The 18244-nt window shown below is 39.8% G+C and overlaps 1 protein-coding gene across 2 annotated transcripts in view; it reads right to left on the bottom strand.

Annotated features, from left to right (window-relative positions):
• Positions 1–249: 249 nt before the first annotated feature.
• GRK4 (G protein-coupled receptor kinase 4) overlaps positions 250–18244 on the bottom strand; it is a 41346-nt gene continuing 23351 nt past the window's right edge. The window contains exons 9-16 of one of the 2 annotated variants that reach the window (XM_033060476.2): positions 17617–17807; positions 15060–15097; positions 12463–12552; positions 11696–11904; positions 10797–10934; positions 10076–10213; positions 6075–6197; positions 250–4666 (exon numbers count right to left, since the gene is read on the bottom strand). In XM_033060476.2, coding sequence (XP_032916367.1) covers positions 4613–4666; positions 6075–6197; positions 10076–10213; positions 10797–10934; positions 11696–11904; positions 12463–12552; positions 15060–15097; positions 17617–17807 — 981 coding nt within the window. In that variant the 3' untranslated portion in view covers positions 250–4612. Of the gene's footprint in view, positions 4667–6074; positions 6198–10075; positions 10214–10788; positions 10935–11695; positions 11905–12462; positions 12553–15059; positions 15098–17616; positions 17808–18244 lie in introns of those variants that run through there. The other variant, XM_042779284.1, reaches the window with a different exon arrangement.

Genomic DNA, 18244 nt, shown 5'->3' on the forward strand with positions numbered 1-18244 from the left:
TTTTCACATGGAAATCTATGCAGAAATCTAGATCCAGACCATGAGATAAGGTATCAATGGAGCCAGTACAGCAGAACCAGGGCACTTTTTCCTAGATTCAGCTATTGCACATTGGTAAACAACTTAACACTATGTAAAAGATTTTTTTCTGCTTCAAGAAATCGGATTTTTTTTTTAAATTACCATTTTTTTTCCTATCCCAGCTACCACAATAGGCATGGTAAATAAATCACATTAGACAGTAATACATGTGGTTGAGATATGTGGCAGTGTTTTGCTTTTATTTCAGGAATTACAATGCTAGAACATCCAGGAAAACAGCTCACACAAGAACAGTCAGTGGTTTGGAGATGCTGGACTAACACATCACATTTAACAGTCAGCTTCCTATGTTTGGAAAGAATTCTGGTGTTTTGGACACAACTGGATTGTGGAAAAAACGTTACCTACATCTCATGTGCAAAACTTAAGTTACACCACAAGAACAATTATGAAATAAAAAAGAATTGTTCATTCAGCAGAAGAGACATCATCATCACCAAAATAAGCCAGGCAAGTAATTAAAATCAAAGTAAATATGACTTCAGCTTAAAGATGCTTTCCAATAATTCAAATTTCACTTCCTGAAGAGAAGTGTTTTCTGAAAATCTGTACTAAAATTAAGATGATCATTCCAATGTTAAATTTGTATAATGCTAAATTGTAAACTATAGAAAAATATTACTTTTGTTGTCATATTTTAGTAACTTGTAAACAAGTAATCTGTACAAATGGCAAAGAAAAAAATTCTTAAATCAGTGTAGTTTGAAAAATAATTGAAGTGCATTCTAAGAATGGATTGTTAGTTGGTTTTAATAGCTTCTATCATTGATTTATCAACTAGACAATTTTATTCTGATTTGGAGATAATTCTCTTTCATACTCAAAACCATTCAGGACTACTGTTTAAGAATGATTTGGGGGAAAAAAAAAAGAGACAAGAACTAGTCAAGGCTAAGTTTGTCAATAATGCTCTCGTTACAGACATAACACAGGTTTTTTCCTATTTACTATCAGTTTTAAGTGCTCATTTTTTCAGCTAAGACAGTTCTGTTGTTGTTATAACACCATCTTTATTATGAACACACCTCAGGGGGCAGGGGGAAGCTGACAGCTTTTTTAATAGGGAAAAAAAGCCCTGAGGCATGAAGATTCTATTCTGCTGGTCACAACATTGGAAAGCATTAAGCAAACCAATAAGACACTGGTACATTGCTTCACAGTTTCTGAATTTTGAGCTAAATAGAGAGGTTTGAGGTACGCACAAGCAGACATGAAGATTTACATACACAAATGCTTGGAAACACACACCACAGGAAAGGGGGGTTGATCCCATGCAAATAACTCCATGGAATTCCATAGATCTTTCCAAATCTTGCACCAGTAGACCATTGGATTGTCTCACTGATATTAAAGCCTTCTAACACATGGGGCTAGAGAATGAAGTCATGCTGAACTACAATAAATTATGTTGGCTTCTGCCATCCCACCCCAGCAGTTTCATGGAGTAAAAGGCTACATAACCAGTAAACATAACCTGCTATTTCCCCCCTTCTTTGTCCCAGTTTTGTCCTAAAAAAAAAAAAATCAAGAGCTAAGTTCATATTAAATTTCTCACCATATATTTTACTTTCAGGTGTTCTCCCCTCTCCTTAGTCTTTCCCTGCTTTGAAGATGCCTCTCCAAGCTCCTAATACTGCAGTAAGGACCTTTAACCAATGCTAGTCACCTTAAACACCATAACATCTTCCCCTCTATTTTATGAGAGTTATGATGATTGCTGATGCTTCCAGTTCCTTGGTTTTTCTAACTTTTGAGGGGATTCACAAAAGATCTAATCATTAGTATGTGCTTGTATTTCTAGCCAAAGGGGACAAATTTATAGTACAATAATGCCATCTTGAGCCTACTGGGGAAGAACCAATCTACTAACCAAAAATAGAAAAAAACAAACCCCAAACCCAATGGAATTTAGGTCGTAATCCTGCAAACGTGTACTCATTCAAAAACAATTCAATAGTACTATTCTGAAGTTAAGAAAAAAACTTTTGAAATTGAACTAAGTAAAACTTCATAAAAACAAATGAATTCTCACTTTTTTACATGGAATTTCTTCATCCAAAGAAGTGGACATGTAAATAACCACTTCTTAGGAACAATTTCCCTTTTCATTTAGCCCTCTTTCTTCACAGATTCCTGGAAAATATGTGTGAAGTCTCAACACTCTAAAATAGAGAAGCTGATTTTATTTTTTTTTTTAAGTTAAGATTCCTCTCCATCCAATACAGAAAGAAAACTTGAAATACATGCTAAATACTTTCAGATTGTTTTTTCTAATTTGTTAAAACCAATTCCTGTATTTTCTTCATAAAAATTATTCAGCTTGTGTCCATGGTATTCTTGCCCAAATTTCAAGTTACTCTACACGAACATTAAATCCAGATAGTCACCCTGTATGTCTGGTGTTTATGCAGTCACCTTTGCCTCAGAATAGCAAACCTAAGATCTTAAAAATCCAAACCCTTTAATCAGAGATTTCTCTAACCACATAGGTATTTATAAAACACTTTTGCTACTTTCCCATTTTTCCATTCCCATCTTTTTAGTGTTCTTCTATTGCTGTGGTACAAAATAAAGAGGATCAGGTCAGACTGCCAGCTCATTGTCTCACATAATGGTTCTAGCCAACACCCTTACTTCAGATATTTCTGTCAAGCCTCCCATCCCTTCACTATTACATCAGACCATCTTCCAGTAATTCATTCAAACTCTCTAGCCCTCTGCCAATTTCTCCCTTTGTACTCTCTAAAAGAGTAATTTTGCTGTCATGTGTACTGTTTTAGACTGGAGGAAAAATGCACTGAAAACACAGAAAAATAGTCTAATTCCTCATTTCTGTGGCACAGTAGCCAAGAGGAACAATTTCAGAGAGACGCCAGATGAGCCTCAGCAGGGTTCTGCAACACACTGGTTTTCCAATTTTTTCAAATTCTAATCCATTAAAATTTTGTCTTTAGAGACCAAATACTGTGAATTAAAACCTGATGATAGGCTTGAATATCAAATATATTTTGTGAGTTTGTCAGAAGCAGCTGAAGTTTCTTCCAGTGGGTCTGCAGATCACAAGGGAGACCTTTTTGAGGTGGGGGGCTATTCAGTTGCTGTGTGAACAATACATGTGTGGTCTGGTTGGTGCCCCAGAGATTTGAAAGAAAAAAAAGGCATGCACAGTTGAGACAAATCTTCACATTACAGAATAAAATATGAAACTAAAATCATGTCTCCAACTCCAAGGGCATTCCATTATATTTCAACTCCCCAACTCAATTTTGAAAACAGAAGAGGCTCTTAATGAAATGTGCTCTTTAAATTGACTCTCACACCCAGATTAATAGTTTTACTAAAAACTTAACAAAATAAAGGGTCTGACCTACTGTGAGTCCAGAAGAATGGAAGTTTGCCTAGCTTTCAAGAAGCTTTTGTCAGTTTTACTAATGGACATCAGGTAACCATAACAAACTTCAATACCAGCTCCACGTCTGTATTAAGCAATCATTAAAGTCATGTTTTAATGTTTCTGCTTTAAAAAGCTATAAGAAAAAACATATTTACATAATTAAATTCAATACTTAATGCTACCTTTCCCTTCCCCCAGTGGCAGTGATCTCTGTCAACCCTAGAACATTGCATATTACAACATAAGCAGAGAGGACATAAGTAAGAAGAGTCCATGCATTGTTTTTTAACCCATTATAAAAACATAACATCCTACATGGAGTTAAAAACAATTTCATTTACAGAAAATAATTTAAAACGGTGTCCCCACAGGTAAAAAGAAATCCTTTCAGTGAAGACAACGAAGTTTCAAAAATACAGATATAAAATTTTGGGGTAGGTCAACTTGTATGGTTCATTGCCAAGAAACTCTATGGAGAGGATGTGTGAGATGGGTAGAAAAGAGAAGAATGGGATACTTCAGCTTGTTACAGGGTTAAGCTAAATGCTCAAAGTTCTCTTTATACAGAAATACAGAAAGAGATTCTACAGCGCCTGATAATAAAGAGCAATTCCTAATAGCTGACCACAGTGCACTGAATCCCTTTTTTTTTCTTAGCAGTTGCTTGAGAGATACATTAGGTAATAGCACTGCCATGCTGCTGGATAATACCAGAATTATTAAATTTATCAGTACAGCAATTTTATAGTTAAGAAAACTGCTAATAAAGAACCTAATGATCAAGAAGAGTTTTACCAGGAGCATACAAAGTCAAGTTACAGTGATGCCATAGATATTATCTCTGTGCTTTAAAATCCTTTTAGTATTTCTAGATTCATTCCACTGGGGAAAAATAAAATCAAGATAAATCAAATACATACAGAAACACACTCACTCAAATGGCACTCATTGCTTTTTGTACAATTAAGCTTTAGTGAAAATATACATCTTAAAACAAATGAAGTACAAATGTACAAAAATCCTTGAACTCAGATAAAAAATATATATAATACAATTTGCTACAGAGATATAAAACATTTAACATTTGCTCATCCTTTCTGAAGAGCATAAAATGATTTAAAGTCTGGAGGACTCCTGCTCATCATCACTGCAATCAGATTTAAAGCAGACCTGCAAGAGAAGACAAACAGACAACTCAGCTGTTGAACTAACACTATTGTTTATTTGTGTGTTTTATGGGGCACAGAAAAGCTGGGGGTGGGGGGGTGAGTCTTTTTCCAGCGCATTTTACTCTATCCTAACTAAATGCTTTGGGAAACTCAAAAGAATCCACAATCTCAACCCCAAATCTCAAGTCGTTAAAATTTAATTAACATTCTTTCCTTCTTTTAACTTCACAAGGCAATTAACTGCAGTCCTATTAGTTCAAAACCAACTGAAAACTTTCAAACCATATTCATTTTTCAGGATTTCTTCTCAATACCTAGAACCATATCTTGGGACAGTATGAATCCTGCTGACTTTTGGCTGGAAAAGACACAAGCTTTAACTTAAGCCACATGAGAATATTAGTACACTCAACCATCCCTTCTATTCCATTATTCAAAGTGGGGAGAAAGTGTCTTTGAAAAGGTGAACTAAAAAAGACAGTACAATTATACATTCCATTAGCATTGTACCATTTTAGAAAGGTGAATTGCCAGCTGAAGACAAAAAATTTCTTCATGCAATTTTAATACACAGCCTTGCTGTGGCTACTTAACGATATGCACCTAGCAATTTTAAAATTCCATTTCTTCTTGAAAGCAAAAGTAATTTCTACCCAAGTGTTCACTATTGGAATATACTCAAGCTTCTCTAGATAATTCTTCTCTAAGTGCAGGCACACTGAGCAAGCAGAATTGTATTTGTCAACTGCAAACCTTTACAAATAGTCTATTTCTTACATGCTGTAGACAATTACAATACAGGATGTGTTCTAGGTGGTAAATACTCAATTCTCTGAACAATAAATTATTCTACTTAAGATTAGAAGTCTGTCTGTAAGAAAAGGCTATGCATTACCAGCTATGTAAAGATCTATTAGGTCATTTTGGTGAATGCATTAAACTGCCCAAGATATTTTGTTTTATGATGCTTCTCATTTATTTTGGGGCTATCTCTACTTATTTATTGGATATATACTTCTTTTTTGCTTATAAACTTATTTATTACTAGTTTTTACACAGGGCCTCAGTTATGTCTGAAACATATCCACAGTTTTCATTTAAAAATTCTAAAATATATAAGAAGCAAGACCCAAATTAAACTCTTTAGCAAAGAAAGGTCTATAGCACAGCTTTTAACAGACCCACTCCCTTTTTCCCAGGTAACTAGAGGAGGACAGACTGCTGAGGTAGGAAAGCTTCCTGGAGTTATAGGGATTGCCATAATTCTGAAATCGGGTGGAGGGGCAAAGCCATAGCAAAACAGATTGCACTAGTTTCATTATGCAGTGAACAACTTGGTTTTCTATGACAGATTTAAAAAAAAAAGAATGGAAGTTAATTTTCTTATGAAAGAAAAGAAATGCCCTTACCTCTCCACTAAAAAGTCTGTGAAAGAAGCCTCTCTTTGGCTTAGGAGACTTCTCTCTGTCTGATGACACAGTACCATCAGTTTCATATGCATTGATATCTTCAAAGCATCCCGTTTCAATCATCTTTGAAACATATGAAATATAAATGAAATATCCATAAAAGCCTCTCAAACAAGTTCCAGATAATATCTATTTACGCTGGCTGGGTACTCCTAACATTTAAAAATTCATCAGCCAAACTACACCACTGTCTCCAAAAGGAGCACAAAGCTGACATTGACTCTCCTTGTGCACTCAACCAACTAAAGAATAGCAATGAGAGCACTCACACAGGTAAGTGTCAGCTACTCCCTTGCTTTTTTTGCATTCTTATCTTTCTTCTGCTCATGAAGCAATAAAGAGAAGCTTTTAGAACCAGAAACAGATTTTCAGGTATTGTGTTCATTTCAGAGCAGTCCAGCCAAAAAAAAAAATGTAGTATCTCTATGCCTTGGACTGAAGTTAATTAATAAATATGACATGGGAGGAAAAAAAAGATACAATGAAGATGGGTCTCTGGAGAGAAGCAAGGGATTTTGAAATAGTATTTGTCTGTGTACATAGAAACAAAAGAAATAAAACCATAATTACTGGGTACAGAAAGGACAGCAGGAAGACTGAATGCCAAAACGTAACCAACAGGCATGGTCAGAAAGCAGGGAGTGGCTAATGCCCAAATACAGCTGGCATTTACCAGTAAGTGTCACTGGCACACATCTGTCACAACAGCAGGCAGGCAAATGAATTTACCTTCTAAAGGGAGAGGGGGCATCAAGACCAGTAAGAAGAAATGCAGCCTGCTTTTTTTGTAAACCTTGACACTGGGTAAATTATGGAATGGTGAGAGAAAGTTTTGAGAGGCAAAAACTAGAGGGAAAGTTCAGTAACATGAATTAAAGGAAAAAATAAGCACAAATGTGCAATGAAATCTGCAGTTCTTCCTTGAAGAAAAGGATCTGCTATCGCAAGAATTCCACAACTACTTCCAACTTCATCCCTCTCTGCAGGGTTAGTTATTAAGCTGCAGTGCATTTTTTAATGACTAGATCATATTCTGAAGTTCAAAATTACAACATAGTAAAGGAAATACTTCTTTTTCCAAGTTTCACGGTTTCGCAGAGAAAATTTTCTATGTCAAATGACCTTTTCAATTATCCTTCTTAATGTAATGCAAAAAAGCAAAAGGAAAACAAAAGGGGTTGTACTTTTTCCTCCAAATTGTTCCAAAACTGTTCATCTTTTGTGTTCAAACTTTAAATAAAATGCAATCATACTGGGAGAGAAATGACAGAATTCAAGACAATAGTAATTTCAGAATTATATTCAGCCATGAACAAATTATAATGGGGAAGGCATTCATAACAAGAACTACAATTTTAAGTACAGTAATTTCACGACCATAAGGCGCACCGGACTATAAGGCGCACCCCCCGGGAGCCGGCACATTTTGCAACTTTGTAGATCAGATAAGGCGCACCGGTCTATAAGGCGCACCGGGTTTTTTTTTTGCAGCGAGGCTCCGCCCCCAGCTCCTCCCGCACGCTTGCTGGCCGAGGCCCCGCCTCAATCCGGCAGCCATTGGCTCCCGGGCCTGCCTGTACCCGGCAGGGCCGGGCTATGCCCACCGCCGCTCCGTGCAGCATCCCCAGGGCCCCGCTGTTCCGGGAGTTCCCTGGCGCTCCGGGTGACCCAATGCCGGCAGGCTTGCCCCGTGCCGCCGCTGCCCCGATTCCAGCTGCTTGCCCCCTCCCCGCGTGGCAGCCGCTCCGATTCTGGCGGTTTTCCCCCTCTCCGCATGGCGGCCGCCGTGCTTCTGGGGGTTTTCGCCCCCCCAGCGCGGCGGCCGCCGTGATTCCGGGGGCTTTCGCCCCCCCCCGCGCAGCGGCCGCCGTGCTTCTGGGGGTTTTCGCCCCACCCGCGCGGCGACCGCCGTGATTCCGGGGGCTTTCACCCCCCCCCGCGCGGCGGCCGCCGTGTTTCCGGGGGCTTTCACCCCCCCCGCGCGGCGGCCGCCGTGATTCTGGGGGCTTTCGCCCCGCCCGCGCGGCGGCCGCCGTGATTCCGGGGGCTTTCGCTCCCCCCGCGCAGCAGCCGCCGTGATTCCGGGGGCTTTCGCCCCACCCGCGCGGCGACCGCCGTGTTTCCGGGGGCTTTCGCCCACCCCGCGCGGCGGCCGCCGTGATTCCGGGGGCTTTCGCCCCGCCCGCGCGGCGGCCGCCGTGATTCCGGGGGCTTTCGCCCCGCCCGCGCGGCGGCCGCCGTGATTCCGGGGGCTTTCGCCCCCCCCGCGCAGCGGCCGCCGTGATTCCGGGGGCTTTCGCCCCACCCGCGCGGCGACCGCCATGTTTCCGGGGGCTTTCGCCCACCCCGCGCGGCGGCCGCCGTGATTCCGGGGGCTTTCGCCCCACCCGCGCGGCGGCCGCCGTGATTCCGGGGGCTTTCGCCCCGCCCGCGCGGCGGCCGCCGTGATTCCGGGGGCTTTCGCCCCCCCCGCGCAGCGGCCGCCGTGATTCCGGGGGCTTTCGCCCCACCCGCGCGGCGACCGCCGTGTTTCCGGGGGCTTTCGCCCCGCCCGCGCAGCGGCCGATCCGATCCCTGCGGCTTTCGCCCCCCCCGCGCAGCAGCCGATCCGATTCCTGCGGCTTTAACACCCCCCGCAAGGGAGCCGTCCCAATGTCGGCGGGCCGGCCCCGCGCGGGGGCGGCCCCGAAGCCGGCGGGGAGGCCCCGATGCCGGCGGGGGCGGCCCCGATACCGGCGGGTCCGCCCCGCGCGGGGGCGGCCCCGATGCCGGCGGGGGCGGCCCCGATACCGGCGGGTCCGCCCCGCGCGGGGGCGGCCCCGATGCCGGCGGGGGCGGCCCCGATACCGGCGGGTCCGCCCCGCGCGGGGGCGGCCCCGAAGCCGGCGGGGAGGCCCCGATACCGGCGGGTCCGCCCCGCGCGGGGGCGGCCCCGAAGCTGGCGGGGAGGCCCCGATACCGGCGGGTCCGCCCCGCGCGGGGGGCGGCCCCGATGCCGGCGGGGGCGGCCCCGATGCCGGCGGGGGCGGCCCCGATACCGGCGGGTCCGCCCCGCGCGGGGGCGGCCCCGATGCCGGCGGGGGCGGCCCCGATACCGGCGGGTCCGCCCCGCGCGGGGGCGGCCCCGATGCCGGCGGGGGCGGCCCCGATACCGGCGGGTCCGCCCCGCGCGGGGGCGGCCCCGATGCCGACGGGCTCTCACTTCCGGGGTGGCAAATGTTGCAACTTTGTAGATCAGATAAGGCGCACCGGACTATAAGGCGCACTTCCGGTTTTGGGGGGAGATTTTAGTCAAAAGGGTGCGCCTTATAGTCGTGAAATTACTGTAATTGTTACTAAGTGCTCTTGCTGAAACAGTAAAGAGGATTTGAATTGCATGCAGAGGCAGCAAAATTCTAGTACTCTATGCAGGCTACTAGAATATTCATTCACTAGGCACACAAAAAAAAATTTTAAGGGAAAGTCTGACTCAACTGATATTGAACTGTTTGTTTTGAAAACCTTGAAAAGGTGAGTCTGCAATTCTGTATTACTCTATTGATACACAGACTATACACAAACAGCCTGCACTGTACCTCTTTGCTTTTGAACACTTGGAATAACATTCCATCACTCTCCTGTGAACAGCAATACTGAATAGCATGTGACTGAAAAACAAGGAAAGGATGTAGTAGCATCCTACTGATACTAATACTGTTTTGTAAGCTGTGCCTATGATGACAAGATGCCAGACTTTGTGTATGCAAATTTACCATAGATCTCAGTTTTTAGCAAATTGTTTGTTTTTTGAAAAAAAAAAAATTCCAAAGCCTCTCAGCAAAGAAGTCTAAAGCAAAAACCTCTTTACATCTCCTTGAGAAAAATCATTATAATTATATCTTTTATTAAATATTCTATACTGCTGTACTAAAGAAAATAATCTTCCATGAAATGTACATTACCTCATTTTGCCAAGGGATTGAGACACAACCCGTCACAAATTTGGAATAGAAGTCATCATCTGTGGTATCCAGGTTCACTCCTTTTACTGTTGAGAACTGCTCAATGTCCAGGACATCTTTACAATAAACGGCACGTGGCTGCAGTACAATACAAGATTGCTTCATTAAAGTTTTGGATTTGGGGACTTTTAGTTCAGTTTTATTTTTCCTAGATGAGCAAAAGGGAGCACAATGTCTGCCATTTTACATTTCACATTGCTGATGACCAAATTACACTATTCTATGGAGCAGAAATACATAAGGCACCTGAGCAATTCTATCCATCCTGCAAGTAACAGAAAGGAAATATTAAAGCCAGAAATAGCTTGTCTGGATCTCTTAATGGTTATCATAATTCACTTATTTCTGTCATCTTCCTTTCAATTCTGTATTTTCTTCAAAGCTATTCCTCATTTCTTCTCCATCAGAGCAATGGAAGTGGACTTTTAAGGACTAAGAAGTCAGCTACAAAGCTCCCTAGGGAAATACCACTATTGTAAATTGTTCTCTGATCTCAGATGAAATGCCACAAAACAATTAGTTATCATCAATAGCTACAATGGCATTCTCCCACCAATGTAACTAATTTAAAGGTTCCTCTGGAGTTCATATGATTGCTAATATAGAATTATGACAGCTCTTGCCTTTTTATATACTAATCAAATCTGTCTCACCTACTTACATCTGGCAAGAATGGAGGTTCTAACATGTTAGCTTCCAGCCTCTTGAAGTTGATGTTCTTGAAAATAGGATGTTGCTTTACAGCAGCAGCTCCTCCTTCAGTGCAACCCAGTCGTTCCCCTGGATTCTTAGCAAGTAACTGGAGATAGATGGAAAAATAGCTGATCCATGATACAATCTCACAACTAAAAAAAAATCTACATGCACTGTCTTTCAATCAGTTTATTTTACTGCTTGGACACTTATTAGATAAATTTATCATGTATCAAAATTAACTGGAAACCCAAAAAACAACATTCTGGGAACAAATACATCTTCAATAGACAAAAGAATCCCTGAAAGCGATTTGTGTGAAAGCACACAATGCCCAAAGTTATAAGAAAATATTTTAATTGATGCCAGGTTGAGAAGACTTTACAGCAGAGACTCTGCACCAGGCTTTCCTTTCAGGAAATACATATTGTATTTTTCCCAAGGGCTTAAGCAATGCACATATCTTGCACAAAGTAGTACAGAAAACTTGTGAAGCCATTGTCTTGTAGATAATGTTTTAGGTGAAGAAACTGGGGTACTACTCAGCTACTTGCTCCCATGCAGTGTCCAAGCTGAGCATGCTATTGTACTCCATCTATAATTATGAGTGGTCCAAGCAGTACTAGACCATTTCATTCATGTGATGAATAATCAATTAACGCAGCTTTCCTTCATCTTGAGAAGAGTTCTGAATTCTTGAAGTTTGATAACTGAACATTACAGGAAAAATCACAAACTTTCATGTGAACTGAAGAAAGGTTCAAGAAATCCAGTTCTGAAACATTTTCAAGATTTTAAAATAAAGTAGTTGGTCTCTTTAAAAGGATTAGAAATTTAATTTTCAAACCTCTACGTCTCTTCACCCACCATCCTGCAGATGGATTTTGCCTCCTCTGAAAACTTGTCCGAGTACGTTTCCTGGTCTTCCTTTACTCTCCGGTCAATCTCATCCCGTTTAACTCTTTCCTTGTGCTTCCTGAATGGAGACTGTCCTTCAATCATTTCATAAATCAAACAGCCAAGACCCCACCAATCTGGACTGAATGTGTACTTTTCATTTTTGATCACTTCTGGAGCTACAAAACAAAAACAAACACACACCCATAACATTTCACTTTAAAATGACTAATTGTGTATATAGGAAAACCTCTCAGGTACTTTCTTTGGGTTCTGTGCAGACATGTTTGTGTGACTCCTCTGCACTTTGAAGAAACTTTAACTTCTACAGTGAGAACTCTGTTTATATCCAAGACAAAAACTTAATTTCTTTCATGCTTAAAACTAGTATTCTTTACAGAATGAAAAAAAACCAAACTTGAGAATGAAGTTTTTCAAAGCATGTAAAGAAATGTATTGTCACAGTAATTTCTCTGTTTACCTGTGACTATAAATCTCTTTTAACCTCAGAAAAAATTAGGTGCTTTCTTAAAGTTCTGCCTAAAGCTAGAATTTTCAGTTAAGTTTTCGAGTTTATCAGTAGGCTTATAATTAAGTACTAACATCTACAAATGCATATTATAACCTTTCTTCTTCCCAGAACATGTCTAGTAACTAATCCAGGCCCAATACAGTTCTTACATTCCTAGAAGCAAATTTTCTGGTAAAATGTAACTAGCAAAGGATTATTTACATACCCATGTAACCAACAGTCCCAACACGTCCTCGGACAGTTTCACCTTCTGGAATCTGCACAGCTAATCCAAGATCTGAAATCCTGATATGTCCTATTTATGTTAAAATAAATTATACCTAGTCAGCAAAAATAATGAAGTATTATCACTTTTAAAACAAACAATTTATATTGCACAGCTCATAAAAAACCCCACTGCAAAGTATCAAAACATTCATATAGCCCTAAGTTTATTTAGCTTAACTAGAAATGAGTGTTTTATTCACTTCCTTCTTAAAATTGTGAAGAAAGAGAGGCATAGATGTAACTGATTTTCTGAAGGTCATACAAAAATAAATTGCTCTTAAGCACTCTAATTCCTAGCTTTGGCATAGGCTGCTGTTCTTGGACAAACAGAAATGCTCATTTCAGATTCTGCATCTATGCATCAGACACTTGTGGTTTTCCATTCTCTATACCTACCACAAGCACTTAGCTTTCTGACTTCTTAATGAAACTTCAAAATTAACTTAATTTATTCCAAATGCGAGAGAACTGTAGCTTGTACTGAGAGAGTACAAGCTTGTTTTCCTGTAATGAAGTACTCCAATAATGCCAAACACGAGTACTTGGAATTGCTATCCCCACTCCACCCAAAACCCAGGGCAGCCCAGTCAATAACCTACTCAGAGTTATTTATATTGTAACATCTCAGTTCAATTCTGAATTTCCTCTTCTCATTAATCACTCCTAAGCGGAAAACAGCTTCTGTTGCACTTTATCAGCCAAATTTCTTAAGTTGATGACCTTTCCCTATCACATATGGCCTGTACAGCTGTACCTCTAACAGAGAAATCATCTGGCAATAGACTGGTTTGTCATGCACCAGTACAAGCAAGGCAATGGGAATAAATCCACCCCACTCTCCCTTACATTCCCATGGATATGTATAGTTCTTTGTCGAATAAACTCATGAACTGTTTTAAGCACATTCAATACATTTCAAGGCAAGAATTGTATTGACATTTTAATTTTAAAACATATTTCTTAATAAAAACGTGGAAGTCCAGACAGAAGAAAGGACAATTACATTTTCAATTAAATTTTAAAACCATTTTGTAGAAAGATTCATTGCCAAAAAAGACAAAAAAGAGCAAAACCCACACTTATTTTTCATACTGGTTATAAGGACAGGGATACTGTTGTTTACAGAAATAGCAAAGACTCACAGAATGATTCAGGCTGAAAAGGACTTCAAAAGGTTTCTACTAAAACCTTCTGAGCAAGCAGGCAACCCAAGGTGTCCAAGGCCTTTAAAATACTTATTTAGAAAGCCTCCAAGAGTGGACACTGCATAGTGATGCAGAAGTGCTCTGGGTAGCTCATTCCAATGCTCAATTAACCTTTGTCCATGTATGCTGTGGCATTCAAAAAGTTCTGCAGCATCAATATTAGTTAACTGCATATTAATTGCTTATGTACTTGTGTTAGATAATCAGGGGATAGAGCGAGAGAGAGAGAGAGAGAGAGTGGAGAAAGTCAAGTACCACTCTATATACTGGTTGGAAACAAGTAAATGCTCTGGAGCAGCAAATGCTATTTTAAATACATTCAGATGCTCTTGTATTCCCTGACATCCGATGAACTCCTTTTCAAGTGCAAGAGCTGAGCTCCTGAAGCGATTTTCTAATTAGTATCCTGTGCTCTCTGGAACTAGATCAAAATATCCCTGGCAGAGAGGAACATTCTAGTGCAGTCCTGCAAGGCTACATTCTTCCTCAAAGAAGCCTTCAGCTTTTCCAAGACATTGCTGGAGAGAAAAATGAAAGAATGCATTTGATGTCTAGCAAAGCTTTAGCTCATGGAAAGTGACACCTCTCAAGCATCATCTTTTTTGAAATTTATCAGTCAGAACATGCTGACTTTGAAAAAAATCCTGTGCTTAATGACTTCAAAAACTGTTTTTCCTCAACTAAAATGCTCAGCAGTTACAAGAACAAACTTGTAATATTCATCCACAGCTCAGAAGAGGATTCCTGCACATGTTCCACAGTCAATTCAAAAGATTCTGGTAATGACTTGCATATAAAGTCTTTAAAGACAATTAATTTGGCTTTTGACAAACAAAAGGCTACAAACATTTCTTCATATTGTTTGTACTTCCTTGATTCCTTCCAGCCACATATGCATCAGGGACCTTCAGATCTCTTAGTTGAAATGTTAAAACAGAAATACTTCAGATTTCTTCTTACTGTATAAACATTCTGGTTTACTAAGTAAAATTCTGGCTCCTCCATCTAACAAATCATGCTTCTATAGTTGAAGAAAAGACCAACAAAACAAATCCATATAAAAGTTTTAGCGATCTTAAATCAAGAGGAAGGGGGAATAGAGGAGTAAAAGGTAAAAAGTAGCCATTTGAAGGTAGAAAAATCGACCATTCAAACAAAATCATGGTTGACCTTCAAAGTTTTCCCCTGCTTTTAAAAAGCAAGGCAGTATTTTCTTTGCTAAATTAAGATGCATCAATTAGGTCTCCTTTATCATGAAGAAATCCCTTACATGTCTAGCATGGTAATAATTAGAGGTGTAATTCCTGATTTCAAAATTATTTTTACTTACCACAGTCATCAAGAAGTATATTCTCAGGCTTCAAGTCTCTACAAATTGAACAACAGAAATGTGAATTAAACAAAGACAAAACTATTAGCCCTAAAATGCAACAGATTCAACAGAAGACTTCGTGGTTCTGACCGAAGCAACTTTTCCAGTTCCATCTATAAACAAAAAAAAAGCTGTGAAGTTGATGGCCTACAATATCAATAGTTTAACCAGAGAACTCAAGATCCACTTTCCCTGACCTCTTTAATCCATTTACATTAACAAAGGCAACACAACACTAAAATTCTGATATAAAGAACTAGCATTTACACTGAAATTTGTGCTCAAAAGTGAAAAACATTTCTCCTGAGGAGTATCAGCTTTACAACTCCCCAGTGGTAAAACAGAAGTGCTTGCTGCAGTTTGATGCTGACCCCTGGCTATATTTCACCCCAAGGCATCAGAAACAAACGAAGAGTAGTAATCCCAACACTAAGCACAGGTTTAATATCATCCATTTAAAGTCAATTTCTTTATCTTGGATATGTAACTTCTAAAGCTTCCTAGACACTTCACCCAGTTAGGATTCTTTGCAATAACTTTCTGGAAGTTTCATATTACTTTACTGTAAACATCAAATCTTCACACACATTTTATTACTACTAAATGATAGCAAGACTCAGGAAATATTAAAAAGGCAATAAATTCAGCATAGCAATTTTGCACCTTGTGCATTTTTGCTTTGAGAACAAAAGATAATATTGAATAGAATGTTTGAATTTTCCTCTGCTCAGGGAAAATTTGGGGAGGCATTGAAGCTGAATCAGAAGTTGTTTTAGGATTTATTCCCTAGCAGATTCTCCTGAGAATATACATACATATAAATAGGCATGAAAATATGTATAAAATGTATAATGTGCATTATTATTTATAATAGTGCACTTTAGTTAGTTATAATATATATTGTTAACTTTTTAAAAATTTATGTTATTTTATATATATGTGTATTTGTGGTGTGCAGCAGTAAGCATGTGGACTGAGATGGTCTCAGATTTATTCCGCCATAAATATAAGCCAGAAATAGACATGCAAAACCCAGTAATTGGCTAAAGAATCAGTTATTGGAATAGATTATTAAAAACAATATGTATATATATATGTATACATACAGTTGTGACAAAAAGAATAGACTGAATAACATGAAAGAAAAAAAAATTAGAAAGAATGACTAAGAATGACTCTAGAGTTGACATTCTAAATGAGAGAACTGCTCATGAAGAGACCTAAGTAGGGTTTTTTCCTCAAATACTGGTAAATTGATGTTCGTACTATGTGTATTCATGATAAAGTTTCATTATCTTATGAGATTAACTGTATGCAGAAGTCATAAAGATGCTCTGCCTCTCATGGTTTTGAGTTTCGACAATCCCCATAATGTTAATAAATGGACATTAAAAATAAGATTACAAAGCAGAGAAACCAGGAGAGATCAGAATTTAAAAAACTGGAGAACACTGGAATTTGACACGTGTTTGAAGATCATCTTGTAGGCAAACAGCTAACAAGTTGGGTCACACAGGGCTGTGGTTTGGGGTCTTGTTTGTTTTAGGGTCTTTAGTTTGGGGGTTTTTTTGTTGTTATTTTGTATTTTAAACAATCAGCTTTGTTTTCATTTGGGCAATGTGAAATGACCTACTTGTAGCTGCTTCCCTCCTATGTGTATGCCCAAGACACACTGTAATACTGGAAGATAGGCCAAATTCTCTAGGGAACTACATCCAACCACCAGCATAAGCCTGGTTGACACTGGTCCTGCCACTTCCCACTCTGTGTGTCTGTGTTGGTCTTCTACACTGGGGAGAGAAAAGACTAAGACTCTTTATATTGAAGTTATACTTTAAATATTCTTTGAAACAAGTGGTACTTGGTGTTACACAGCAGAAGTATAAAGAAAGCATTCTTGGCCCACCACTAAGTTTGTTTTGCTTGTTCTGTAATATTAATGCATACCAGGGGTTAAATTATGTACAGAGACAAAATAGAGCATCAAAATCATACAATCTCAATTGCCATGCACAAAGTTTCTGAGAGTTTCAATAATTCAAAAGCAATAAGTTTATTGGAGGAACCTGAAATTAAAACAGAAGAAGGAGCTTTTCATATGGGCTATGACAATCCCGTTACCCTTGTGAGCATAACATGCAATGCAGCCAGGACTTCTAGAGCCTGCTGTGAACTACTTGAGAGTGGGCAGGAATACAGTCCCATACTCCTAAAACTTATTTATTAAAATTATAAATTAACTTGCTATGTAAATCATAGTTTCATTTCATTTTACAAGCAAATCTTGAATCAACTTTATGCTGTTTTAAAATATAACAAGCATCAAGACCTAAATCAACAGCAAGAAGACATGAGAGATATTCCTAGGGATATGCCATGAAAAGGACAACTACACAATTTTTTGTTATTCCTTTCCTACAAAATTAAAATACAAACTTGTTTTAGTAGTAAACAATTAATTGGTTCAATGCTGAAGAGACATGGAAAAGTACAGGTAATTGTAGATCACACTCACCTGTAAACAATTCTCTCTCTTTGCAAATCCTCCAAGCCACAGCACAGTTCTGCAGCGTAGAAAATAGCCCTTTCTTCCTCAAAGCCAGGATTTCCCATGTTATATATGTGAAACTTCAGATCCCCTCCATTCATTATGGTTAATACCAAACACAGGGCATCTTTCGTCTCATAGGTATAGGATAAACTAACCTAAACAGGGCAGGGTGAGAACACAACCGTTATTCACTCATAAACTCAAAATAATTCACAGCTCTTTTTGCCAGTACAATCAACTTATGAAATCCTTTTTTAAAGCAAAAAAGGACAAAGCACAAGTGGAAAATCACTCTTGCAGAGTACTGGCAGACACAAAGGATTTCAGACTAATTTGCCCGTGTACACAAACCATACATATACCACAAAAGCTTAGTGATGAATCTGTTTAGATACCACAGAGCTCCACCCAGAAAATACAATTACTGATGATGCCCCTCAGCTGCATGTCACCTGTAATACTCTTTGTCCAGTTCGTATAGGCATATTTTATCAGTATCTCAGGAATTATGCACTGCCAAACCACCTTCCTGAACTATGAGACTCAAAACTGCTCTAGAGAATTTCAAATTATTTAAAATCAAATGTGTACT

This window comes from Catharus ustulatus, chromosome 5 (genome assembly GCF_009819885.2).
Source record: "Catharus ustulatus isolate bCatUst1 chromosome 5, bCatUst1.pri.v2, whole genome shotgun sequence".
Lineage (NCBI taxonomy): Eukaryota > Metazoa > Chordata > Aves > Passeriformes > Turdidae > Catharus > Catharus ustulatus.